The sequence below is a fragment of the Notolabrus celidotus genome, chromosome 14, assembly GCF_009762535.1.
Source record: "Notolabrus celidotus isolate fNotCel1 chromosome 14, fNotCel1.pri, whole genome shotgun sequence".
NCBI lineage: Eukaryota > Metazoa > Chordata > Actinopteri > Labriformes > Labridae > Notolabrus > Notolabrus celidotus.
In genome coordinates, this window is record NC_048285.1 from 8,929,493 (window position 1) to 8,942,751 (window position 13,259).

At 41.1% G+C, this 13,259-nt stretch overlaps 1 protein-coding gene across 2 annotated transcripts in view; it reads right to left on the reverse strand.

Annotated features, from left to right (window-relative positions):
• Positions 1–1,851: 1,851 nt before the first annotated feature.
• The window catches only part of clmpb (CXADR like membrane protein b), a 238,535-nt gene continuing 227,127 nt past the window's right edge, over positions 1,852–13,259 (reverse strand). For both annotated transcript variants that reach the window (XM_034700568.1, XM_034700566.1), the window contains exons 4-7: positions 12,709–12,876; positions 11,227–11,349; positions 10,550–10,691; positions 1,852–7,292 (exon numbers count right to left, since the gene is read on the reverse strand). In XM_034700568.1, the coding sequence (XP_034556459.1) occupies positions 6,956–7,292; positions 10,550–10,691; positions 11,227–11,349; positions 12,709–12,876 (770 nt within the window). In that variant the 3' untranslated portion in view covers positions 1,852–6,955. The remainder of the gene's footprint in view (positions 7,293–10,549; positions 10,692–11,226; positions 11,350–12,708; positions 12,877–13,259) is intronic.

A 13,259-nucleotide genomic window follows, 5' to 3' on the forward strand; every position in this document is an offset into this window, starting at 1 on the left:
CCTAGACATGACTCTTTGTTTATAGTATTTAGACTCAACATCAAGATAAGATAAGATAAAATCCCTTGTTATTTCAAAATTCAATCGTATCCCATCTCGATATACCATGAGCAAAGCACTTTGTAGCATTTAGCAATTTGCAGTGGCAAGGAAAAATATCCTTTTACAGGGAGAAACCTTGAGCAGAACCAGACTCATGATGAACAGCCATCTGCTGTGACAGTATAAAATTTGCCCATCAAAAACACAGTGACATCTTTATTTTCATCACAGTGGCAGCAGGAAGCAGGGGGACACTGCAGCGGCTTCCTTACCGTGTGCCAAAAGGGACCAGAAACAACACGATTACCAAAACAAAACAGTATGTTAATTTTGGACCTTGATTAATGCTGACAGTCCTAAAAGAAATGAAGATGTTGACTTGTTGACAGGACTAGAGAAGAAGTCTGAGGATCATCATAGAAAATACACTGCAACCTGATGGGGGCTTACACAGTGTTTCATTTCATGGCACCCATCCTATTATATTTGAAACAATTTCCCAAAAAAATACAAATATCTACCTCATGGCAGCAACATGAAAAGCTTTGCTTTCACCAAAGCCATTAGGAGTATTAACTTTGGAGCCATGCCTGAACAAATTTGCTGTGTGAATACATGTTTTCAGTGGTGCAATATTTCTGGAAAGGTTAAAAAAACGTAACTTGCTGTTAGAGCTACAGGACCTCACTTACATTTTAAGGATTCATAGGAATATTAACCTTTTGAAAAGTTTACATTGCAATCCAGTATATGTTGACATGTTTCGGAACAAACGAAATATGCAACATGAGTGACCAGCCTTGCCTTATGAAGGCCACTGTAAGGAGTCTTGGACTGGTTATGAAACAGATTGAAATCAATAATGATGCTTATTTATGACAAACAGAAGTAAAGAAGATCTTCAAGTACAAGGCTGACAGTTTCTCTATCGTAATTTTCATGCCTGTTACGACGGTGAGGGCCGAGTTGCCAGCTGAGATGATTTACAGCACACTGAAGAAACAGCCCTCTTTTACTTGTAACACGGCATGTATTCACAGTGAATAATACATTTCACTGTTTACATATAACATGGTAGTTTTTTTTTCTTTGACAGAGAACACGACTCATACATGTATGTGACAAGATCAGTAAAGATGTACCATTTTGATCAGAGGGGGCGCCAACATGGACACAAGGTTCCACACATGAGCTTTGAGGGAGATTACAATCGATTGATTTTCAACGTAGAGCAAGCCAACTCGCTGAGTTTTGAAACTTGCTGGAGATAGTGGATCAATTACATTACATTTGGAGTCATGTATAATCACTGCATTGTCATCACTTGGTAATGCAATGGAGGAATTATTTTGAACCCTCTTCTTTGACCACTTCTTACAAAGATGTTGCATCGGCCGCTGAACAGCACCAACCTTTAAAGGATAAAATTCAAATGTTTACACGACACTTATGACAAGATTTATGTTTTCTTACCTCTCGCCCTCTGGGTCAGAGTCGTCTGACAAGTAAACGATATAACGATATCAACGATATAATGCAGTTTGGCAGCTGTCAAATTTCACTCCTGTCAGCCAACTCATGATTGATTTTATTATTATGTGAATGTGTACATACAGTACACAACAGCTTAACGGGTTTGACAAGAGGCTATGACCTCATCACTCCCAGTCAACAAGACTTAGATGTTACAGTAAGTGTCTTAACATACTACAAAAAAGGGTCTGCCAAAATAATAAGAAAATTACTTCAATTCAACATGACTTTTTAGCTCTTTATGCTTTGCAAAAATCAAGATGCCAAAACAACAAATAAGTTGTCATTGAATATTTTATTTGCAAATGAAAGAGTAATAACTCAGAAGTCGTAAAAATATACATTTTTTTTTACTTGTGATATTTACATGGATTGTTTTCATCAAACGATTAAACAAAAAAGATTCTGTACTGTTTTACAAAACTAAAGAGAAGCCACGGCAGAAAAAACTGATGAGTAGAGAAAACAAAAGTGTCTTACATTTCCCTTTAGGAGCGCCGCGCTGAGCGTGTCTCCCCCTGACATCGAAACAATGTAGTCAAGAGAATACGGCCAACCACACAGATCCCACACAGGCCGGTGATGAGCACAGCACACATAAAAGTGCAAAGTACATGGATGATAAAGTCAAAAATAAAAGAAAGAAAACCAAAATAAAGCTTCATAAAATTTTGTGAATATATTTACAATTGCAGATTTTATCCCTTTTTTTTCTTTTTTTTTATATTTTTAGCCGAATACAATTATGTTACATCAAAGCAAAGCATTCCCATTCATCTGCTCAATCTCCTTTGACATGCAGGTACCCTTGCTTTCCTTATTGAGGTTGACTACAGCCCCGTCCTCCTCCACCCTTAAAAGCAACAATACATCACATTCCCCTATACTGACACACAAGGCCAAACCACAAAGTCTGAGCATCTCTTTGCCCTGCTCAACAACTTTAATCAGAAATAAAACTGCTTCATAGAACATAAAACACTGTGGCTACATGAGATTCATATTTCTATCATATAATGCAGGATAACCATGAATGATTCCATGTTTCCTGCATCTTTGAGTGTTGATAATAAGACAATATATAGTGCTGATGGATACTGTTTCAAATAATGATATTACATGTGCTGCTGACACTCTGAGGTGTGTTAAAACAATCCTCCTCCACTCTCTACTGAACTGACAAAGGCTCCTTAAAATTAATTTGTTGGAAAGAGCGCAAGTTTGTCAGGCCACAGAGCTGCACACGCGAGAGGAGAGATGCAACGCAAAGGCTCATAAACTGGGGAATCTGCCACCTGAGACTTGCAGTTGCTTGGAAAGCAAATCAAAAAGCTTGGAGGAATTTAACAGCTGGAAGACTTGCATCCCATCCTCCACCTCCACTGCTACATGGTGGAGGGAATTTCAATGGCAAGAGCCTACAGCCCTGGCTCAATATCAATCCTGTTACAGCTCCCCTGATTCCCAGTACGACACTCAGAGATTCCCATGGAAAAGAATAATAAAACAACATAAAAATAATAATAATTGAAGCATATGCTATACACATTGTTATAATGCATAGCAATGTCTGTCTTTCTGGGTGCATGTGTAATTCCATGCATGTGGTTGTGTTTTGCTACAATAGCTGTTTTTTTTTATTGAGCGTGTGTGTGTGTGTGTGTGTGTGTGTGTGTGTGTGTGTGTGTGTGTGTGTGTGTGTGTGTGTGTGTGTGTGTGTGTGTGTGTGTGTGTGTGTGTGTGTGTGTGTGCACATGTCCCCTGGGTGATGTAGCCTGTCCTTTCGGTGCTGCGTTTAGAATCCCGGCTTCATCAGTCAGTCGAAATACCTTGAGACATTCGATCTATCAAATTGATTCTGAAGGAGCAGAAATAAGTATGATTGCTGTTTGGGCTTTTGTTTGTGCAAACTGCACGTGTGCTTGTGAGCACACGTGTGCATGTTCCACTGTAACTGTGCATGAAGCACAAACCTGTGTTACCGTGTGGACCTGAATGTGCCATGTGTACCTGTTTATGTTTGTGTATTTACAACTTTAACCTCTTTTTATAGTGTGTGCGTGTGCGTGCGTGCGTGCGTGTTTGTGTGTGTGTGTGTGTGTGTGTGTGTGTGTGTGTGTGTGTGTGTGTGTGTGTGTGTGTGTGTGTGTGTGTGTGTGTGCGTGTGTGTGTTTGCGTGTGTACGTATATGAGTGTGCCTTGAGATGCCATCAGTACTCCTGGGGCCGAGTGCATTCTATGTTAAGAAACAGCAAGAGCAGGGAGGGAGCTTACAAGTGGCCTCCAGAGCTGACAATAGTTATGAATTATGGACGTACTTTGTCTCGAGACACCACCCCCCACAAGCAAAAACATGACCGCTGTCTGTAAAGCCAAGTGCAACAAGCATATACGCCCGTGAAAATGAAAATAAAAACTGCCAATCTGCAGTCATATCAATTGAGATAGAGGTTATTTGCCTGACTGGATCCTTCTCTCTCATTGAATGGCTAACATGAGAATGTGTGGGTGTGGCCCAAGGGCTTATACTGAATTTACATGCACACACCCACACATACACACTCACACACATTCACAAACATGCATGCATGCACGCAAGCACGCACGCCCAGACGCACACTCACAGTAGCTTCCCTGCTCAAATATGAACTGCTGTCTCTAGTTGAATATAAAAGGCATTTTTTTCTTATCTTCCCTTACAGATAAACCACATGTGAATTCTCGCCTGTGAAGTCAAACTACGTGCTTTTCAGGCACATGTCTGTTTTTACATATTCTGAGGTATTCATAGAAATTTAGATTTCTTAGTGGACCAGAGTAAAACGCCACTATTAGTCTGAAGAAATTCACTGCAAGTGACAATATTCAAGTGTTTGACCTATGATAATTTGCTATGCTTAATGTCAGGAGTGAAATTAAATGGTTAAATTATCTCAGAGTAAAGGTCACAGAGTCATTAAATTAAAACAGCTTCTTTCCTTTGATGGTATAAACATGCTTGTGAAAATTCATGCCAATTGGCTGTTTGATTTTGCTTTATCTAGGGCAGGAGTGAAATTGTTTAATTATTGGCGAGCCAAGCTAAAGTTTAATACACACCAAATATTTGAATGTGGCGAGTTTAGATCCTCATCGCAAATTTATTGGAAATTTGATTAGGTAGACTGCCAATTTCTACATCAGTGTCTCGATGGTGGTGCTTGAGTAAATGTCAAGGGTTCACTAAAATCAGAAGAAGTTTCTTCTCAAAGATTCAATAAAATCTATACAACTTGTGAGAATTCTGTCAGGACTTACTTGTGAAGATATCTCACTTCTCATTATACGGAAGTTCAATATCAGACTATGGAGGTCCATTTGTACAAACACCTACACCAAAGCACGGTTTAAATTCACTTTTGGGTCACCAGTGACTCTTCTGTAAGGGAAATATCTCCTCCTCACATACCCTTTTTTATTAAATTAAATGACATCATGTGCGTATAACTATCTGTATGTACAATATAAAACAAGACTGATTACAGAATGTACAGTACATTGTCCAATGGCAAAGGATTGCTTTCTCACCATGGATAATTGACTCTGCTTGGTGCTCCCTTGGTTACATCTGATATTTCTAGGGCAAGTTTGTGACGTTGTATCTCCTGGGAAGTTGCCACTGTTGACCCTCAAAGCTGGATGTGAACAGAGACTTAACCACTGGCTTGCTGAAGATAAGGACAAAGAAAAAAAAAACATCAAAGGGAAGAGGGATTGCAAAGGCACACTAGATAGGCAACTTGCCCTTTTTTCTGATACTTTCAATCAAACTGCACTGGCACTGTCTCAAGATACGACAAATGGGGGTTTGGGTAGTAGCACAGATTGAACCAATAACCAAGCAGGACCTGGTGATTCAGCGAGACAGTAATCGAGTGCCACTGCATTGTTATGGATCCAGGGAGAGTACTGACAATGAAACCATACACACCCCAAAGAATTGAAGTCTCTAGAATCATACTCCTTGCTTTCTTCATTCAGACAACAGTTTATGCAAAAATGAAGGTCAATTCTTTGTGCCTTAGCTGGAATATTGATTCAGTAACTTACAGAAAAAATGAAAATAATGGGATCTACCATCTTTGTACATCACACATTCATGGTGACAGATTTTGGTTTCAGTTCAGAAGTGTAGCAGGTAAACTAATGAGTAAAAAAAAAGCAACAATAATAACCCATCCTAGGGATTGGTGGCACTTCTAAATAAGGATGAATGGACATATAACGCATGTCACCCTTTACAACCTGTTCAGAGAGAGGAGACACAGGAGAACAGAAACAAAATAAAAGTCAATTCAAGTCCAGCTGGTCTAATAGATGCTTATTCCCTATATTTAAAGTACTGACTTGCTATAGGCCTAATACATACTATTAATTATTCAGGGAAGATATTCAGAACCAGAAAAATGATGTCCATAGATGTAGACAAGGTGTGGAAGGGGGTTGACAACTCCATTGATTTGACTCCACTGTCGCTGCTACATCCTTGTACCTGAAGATTCCCCTGCTGATTGGTAAAGCAGATGAGCTGTTTGTGGGCCACCTGAGGCAGATGCAGATGCACGCACCGAGCACTGTGATTGTGCACATGGATGGGCACAATCGGCCCAGCCAACGGGAGGCAAAGGGTTTGTGATTTCAGAGCAGGTGTAGGAAGCGGCAACCCAGAGGCGAAGGGTGACAAGAATCGGATACTCACCCATCACCTCTTTTCCCCCTCATCCCAGAAAATAAAAAAACAGTACCTATCTTACACTCTGGCACCTTCATCCTCCTTTTTCATGCCTTGCTTGTATCCGTCTTGCAATTGTTCACAACAAAAGCTCAGAAGCTGCAAAAAAACCTCCATTGGTACTTGGCTCAGAGTTTGGATCTATTCATCATCCAGCCTTCCTGTTTACCTTTTTCACCTCTTTTCCTTCACAGCATGCCTAACCATTTGGTTCGATAAATAAATAAAAGCTTCTACTAGGGGGCTCCTTCAACCTTGCTGCACACGGTGCTTCCCTGTGTCTTTCACAGCCAAAAACAAGAACTCAGAAAATAAGTTCTGCCTTTAGCTATGAGACACAAACAGTGTTGCATCTCAGATCTTGTTTTCTTCTTTTGTTTTGTTGGTTTATGCAATTCAGTAGGGGGCAAGCATGTCTTATTTTCCCTTTTTAAGTATGCATTCATTTAGAGTACTTTTGGACTTATAGTATTGATTCTTTTAATTACATCCTTTAACTATTTGCATTTCTTTGTTTATGGAAGAGTCTCAGTCTTTGGGAGGGGGCTAGGGGGCTTGGGCTGGGACGGGAGTCTCACATGGCTGCAGGAAGGGGGCTGGCTTTCAGTCCTACACAGTCTGAAAAGCCTTGGTCTGGGCAGGGACCATGAGGGTGGGGGGTGTGGGCCCAGACATGTTCCTGGAGTTGTATTTGGGAGTGGTGGGGGGCTCGGGGGTCTTGGGCGGCACCACTGCAGTGTAGGCTGGTGGGGACTGGGGGAAACCCGGAGGCTGTCCATTTTCCTTGAGAGTTGCTGCAGTAGGTGGGCGGGGGCGATGACCGCGCTGGGTGCTGTTGTGCACCATGGACTGGGTGGAGGAGGCACCAGAGCGTGAGCTGCCAGAGCGGGACGAGGACAAGGAGTTGGGCTTCACTAGCTTGGCCTTGGGAGCCTCTGCATCCTCTCTGTGGTCAGAAACACAAACACACACACACAGCAAACAATGACGGCAAAGGTTTGTTCTTGATGCAGAAAACCTCAAAATAAGCCCAGTGAACAATTCTCAGACCTAATCACATTTGCTAGTACCATATGGGGACTTCATGCGGTTTCCTGAAATATCCCCCAGCCCCTGAGTTTTGTGAAACACATTTGCATGGAATAATGATATCTGCTGAAACCACTATTTTCCCCAATACAATTGTTTAAAGTAAAGTTTTTTGCTGAGGACACAAGAAAAAAACTTTCCTGCATAACTCTACTGTGGTACCACAAATTGGATTGGAAAAAAAAGATGAATATAAACTGCATGGGACTATAATTTAATACTGATAGTAACATTAATCACTGAGATGTATGTATATAATACTGTGATTGTTACTTGAATGGTATCTCATTCTCCCATGGGTCACAGGGTGTGCAGGCATTGAGGCTCAGGTGATGGACCAGATAATATTAGTCTTTTTATATACAGCTTTTGATTCTGAAAGTCAGAGACCTCTCCTCTGTGTACTATGTGGTAACTTCTCAGAAACATCAGTGAAAGTTCTCTGACTCTTGAAAAAATATATAAAAGTTTGAAACAGCAGTGAGATTGGTTCTAAGCCCACACTCAGGGGACATGCGTCACTAAAGCTGCTTGGGTCTGCTTGAGCACATTAGCGGAAAGCCTCCGACTCTGAACATGGTATAAAAACAGAAAACACATCACCACATCTACATTATTTAACTGGAGCTGTCCCTCAACCAAGCTGCATTATTCATTGTTACAACAGTAAATATGCACCTACACCCACTCCAGCCTGTCACAAAAAAATGCTGCTGCCTTTACAAGTGTCATTGGCTGCCCACAGGGTCCACTGAAGCACACTGAGTTTTAGAGGGAGGAATAAACACAAGTGTTATTCACCTCAGCCCTGATGCAACACACATACAGTCACACACAAAAATACAAGGGAGGTGTGAAAAGAAGTCTCTGAAAAGATAATCAATAAACACTTGACCTTGTCCCTGCTTTTATTTTTAGACACGTAAACATGGTCAGGCAAACAGGCAGATAGCAAACACACTCAAGCACACAAAGGCTGTGGATATGTCCGTTAGCATCTGACTACTGTGACTGTAATAGAACGTTTAGGTTAAACTGGTGTTCACACACGCACGCACGCACGCACGCACGCACGCACGCACGCACGCACGCACGCACGCACGCACGCACGCACGCACGCACACACACACACACACACACACACACACACACACACACACACACACACACACACACACACACACACACACACACACACACACACACACACACACACAGGTCAATGCCAAGCAATGAGCCAGATTCTACATTACTGCTTACATCCATATTGGGCCTTGCTGGATGCTATATCATTAAAGTCTTTAAGAGCCATTTCTTTAACTCTCTGTTTCTACAAACTTTTAAGTTAACATTTTTAAGCAACTGCCAAGAAACAGACAACATGGAACAACATATATTCACAGTTAATGTACATTTATGTTCTGAACATTTCATTTTGGTAAATATTAAACACTAATAACCTAAAGGTTGTTTTTTGCACACCTATAATTTGGGGGAATTGCTCAAATCTTGCATCTTCAGTGGGGGCAGTGATCTTTTCAAAATAAAAGCACCTGCTTATCCTTAAACAATTCATTTTAACATGTACCCTCTCATAACATTTTATTAGTTTCTCACCTTCTAACATTGCATACAGTTAAAGTATCAAATTTCATACTAGGCCCGAGTTCATGCTATTTGTGTGTGTGGGGGCTGAGGGTGCTTCAGCACCCACATTTCCAAGTACACCAACCTGCTCCCCATGTGGCTTATGTAGACTATATCTGTATTGTTGCACACTATTTTCTTTGTCTCTGTACCCCCACATGCCTCTGTCTCACCTTGTACCTTTTGTTTTTGAATGAAATATTACATAAACTTTTAAAGAAGACATATAATACTGGTCTATGTTTTAATACAATGAGCGAAGCGGTTGTTCAAGCAAGCCCCAGAGTCAAGCTCAGCCCACAGTACATCATCTTAACACCGGCCCCTATCAGCTGACAGCTCAGCTGATTACATCTACACATCCAATTGGCAAATAGCAAAATGGGCGTTCAATTCAAACTGCTTTAGCCTGCCCTCTCTTGTTGTTTCCCCTTGCAACCCACCTCCACCCGAGATCCTCCTTTTATGCTGTGTGTTATTTCAACAGTGCCATATGCATTGTCACTGATGCCGGTTCTTTTCTGTACCCACCAACCCCCCACCTAAGAAGCTCTTTCCAATTTCCCCCTTGCATTGAAAGTCCATTTCACCTCTCTGCTTCCCTCTGCTCGACACTTAGCAGGATGATTTTTTTTATGTTTTGGAGAAAACAACAGACACAACATAGCTGTTTGTGATCACCACTTGACTGATGACTCCTTTGTAAACAAAGGAAAGTCTGAGCTGGATTTGCATCTAAACTTTTACTGAAACCTGTTGCTGTTCCATATATACAGACCTTCTATTAAGGCCACAGAACACCAAGCTGAAAGTAACATAATAATATCAGGTAATGTAACATCAGCTAACGTATGATGGGGAGCAAGCATAAGTGCTAACAGATAACCTGAGACTTTTTTATTTAAAGGCCTAACTTTCAGGCTGTGTCTAACTTTATATCACTGGAAACAGCCAATAGAAGCATCTTAGGCAGAGGCTGAATAGTGCTGAAATTAAGGTTTTCACAAATGTCAGTATAAGATAAAATGTGAGTTTCCTAGCTGCAAATCATACAAAGCTGCTGTATAGGTGTTCCAGACTGTCATGACATAAAAGGTGAAAATAAGTATAGGTGTCTTTTAAACACAATTGTTATTATTGTTGTTTTTCCTAATTTGACAATTAAAAAATGAAATGAAAAACTACTATTAGAGCAACCTTCACACATTTAAAATGTACATTATTATACAACATCACTTAAGGTTGGTACTTTGAGTTCAAGACAATTACAGATTTAGACTCATTAAAAGTGTAAAAATCAGCATAACTAACTGAGCAACCGCCCGGGGACACACAAAATTAAAATACACAGAGAAACACACACATGGCTACCTTTACCCATAAGCCCACACATCATTTTGGAATGTGTTTTGTCTAATAAAACAGAAAATAGTAAAAGAGTCCCAGAAGACAAGAAGATGAACAAACCTGATCTCATTTGGAGTCTCCTCCTCCTCGTACTTCTTTTTCTCTTTCTTTCGGAAGACGAGCCAGATGATTAATATGACAATGAGGACACCGAGGGATATTCCCACCACTGCGCCTGCTACCATACCTACATCCCTCACATCTGCAAATAGAAAGAAAAAGTGATGAGTGATGAGAGATAGAGCCACTGACTGTCACATATTATTCATAGTTTTCTTTCTAAATATTTAATTCACAAATACTTTTGCTCCCTTCCCATTTGGTAGAAATACTTCAACACTCCCTGCGTTTGTTGCCACAGAGCTTGAATTCAATTTCACACCACAGCTGTCAACCTATTCTGCTGAGTTTCCACATGTGTCATTTTCTCCACACATGATATGACCCAAACCGTCCTGGGCCTCTCAGGAAATGTATTAGTGTGACAGTGAAACATAACTGCTGAAGCACAGGTGGGGACCAGCAGCCACCATTTTAAGTTTAGTGCAGTCCCCACAGTGTTGGAGCACCGAGGGAGAAAAGCAGTGTGAGGGTGTGGGGTGGTAGATGGAAAGGCAGGGGGAGAGGAATAAAACTATTTCCAGCTGCAGTTTGAAACAATAACCATCAATCAGTGTGGCAGTTTGGTGTGAGGTGAGTGCTCCGAGGTCGACTCTGCTGTCCCGCCTCAAACTCACGCTGCATTGTGACCTCAATGGTGCAGTTTTCATCTCCCACGTCATTGCTCGCTGTGCACCTGTAGACACCCGCGCTGTCCGTGGTGAGATTCCTCAGGGTCACGATCTCTGGGTTCTTGAGATCTGGGGAAAGTAAATAATGTAGAAAGCGCACTTTTAGGGCAGGCCATTTGATACAGTTAGATATTAGGAGTGGCAATTTGTCTGTTTATTCTTTTAAAACCCTGCATGTTTATCCTTAATGTTTATTACATGAACAGGAGAGGAAAGAGAACTAAAATATAGGAAACGGCTGGAGAACAAGCCAACCATAGAAGGAGAGCCAGACATTGACGTAGTGTTTATTTAAGAGCCAAGGCCCATCACACTGAGCAGGACTTAAAGAGAATCACAGGAACAATTCTGAGAGAGTGGTGGAGCCCCACAGCCTCATGGGATATTAAGTCATCCCCACCAATGACAACCATGTGATATTACCTTTCACCAGACCCATAAATAATGGCTGCTGACGCTGTGTGTTATCGTCCAATGAAAACTAATTAGACTGAACAGGTGTTGTTTGGTGGAGGTCATTAATTTGAAGGTTTTTGTCTGGGCACGTGCCTTCACGGATGCCAGTTGAATACTGGAGGGAAAACTGAGACAGAGAGGTTGGCATCCTGGGGGTCTTTGTGCCTGTTTAGAGAGTAAACAGTTGGGAGAATTGCCCTCCTATTAACTTTTCTGATAAAAATAGTCTCTGTTACTATTTAGAGACAGAAAAGCCTGGTTATGATCCAAATGGAATGCCAAAATTCACACCATGTGAATGAATAGTGCCGCAGGGCGACTTGTGAGCCAATGTTTCTCTTTTTTGTTACAGAATTCAGAGGGAACTGCCAGTCCAGTTCTGTTTTTTACATTTGATTTTCTGCACTCTGCACACAATCCAAGAAACCACTTAGTTCCTGCTGATTTCATGCATGCAGGTATAATTCACTTGAGCCAGGCTGACATTTTATTATCATAGACATCTTCATCTGATCACAGCATCAGCCTGGATCCTCATGTTTATACAACTTATCCCAACAGAGTACAACTAGAAATCACAGAGCTGTGTTCTGTTTGATTTCTGGAGAAAACATTAGTTTGCACAATTTGGTGTTTGGTGTGTAAAGATAAGACAGCCATGTAAAATGAATGGCCTAATTAGGACAATCTGACTCCATCTAAGTGCCCTTTAGTTAAGCAAAGTTAATTATTCTGCTGAATCAGCTCAGAGAGCCACCAGGAGACTGTACTTGCGTGGGCCATTGTTTGCAAATCTGTGAAGGTGGAGTTGGTGCGAGGTGAAGGTAGAGCAGTGTACTCAGCAAAACTCTTCCTTGGATAAATGTAGCCTATAAAAATCCCTAATATTGAAATGAATCTTTATAGCATTTCTCTGCAGAGGGCTTGACTGGTGAATCAGCATGTTAGCATAGTGCCAATTATTTTCCTTACCTATCAGTGCCAGGTTTGGCAGTTTGCCCAGACTCTTGCCTTTGTCCAGCACTCTTTCCCACTTGTAGTTGATGGGATCAGATCCATCGCTGGACTTACAGCTCAGTTTGACATCACTGCCCTCCAGGAGTTTACCATCCATCCAGCATCTTGGCTTGGAAGGTTTGACTGGAGGAACACATTGGAAGAGGAAGATTTCATATAAATGTGCAACAAACAGGCAAACTTTTAGTCATTATTACATTGGTGCACACTTCTAACCTTGCATTGAATACAGAGTTTTTAGGCAGTGTATTTTATTGTGGTATCACAACAAACACAAAGATAGAGTCATAAGAGCAACTATTTTAAAGTTCAGTATTATGTCAATCAGTGATTTAAGTAGAAAACAATCAGTGGCAGCACTCCACTCATTCACTTGTTGGTGTGTATACCCTACAGCCAGTATCAGTGCATCATTAGTATTACTTTCCAAATTTCTACAATCATCACAGAGTGCATCTATAGTGTAATTTAGATGCTACTCTGAATCACGAAGAGAAACTGTGATA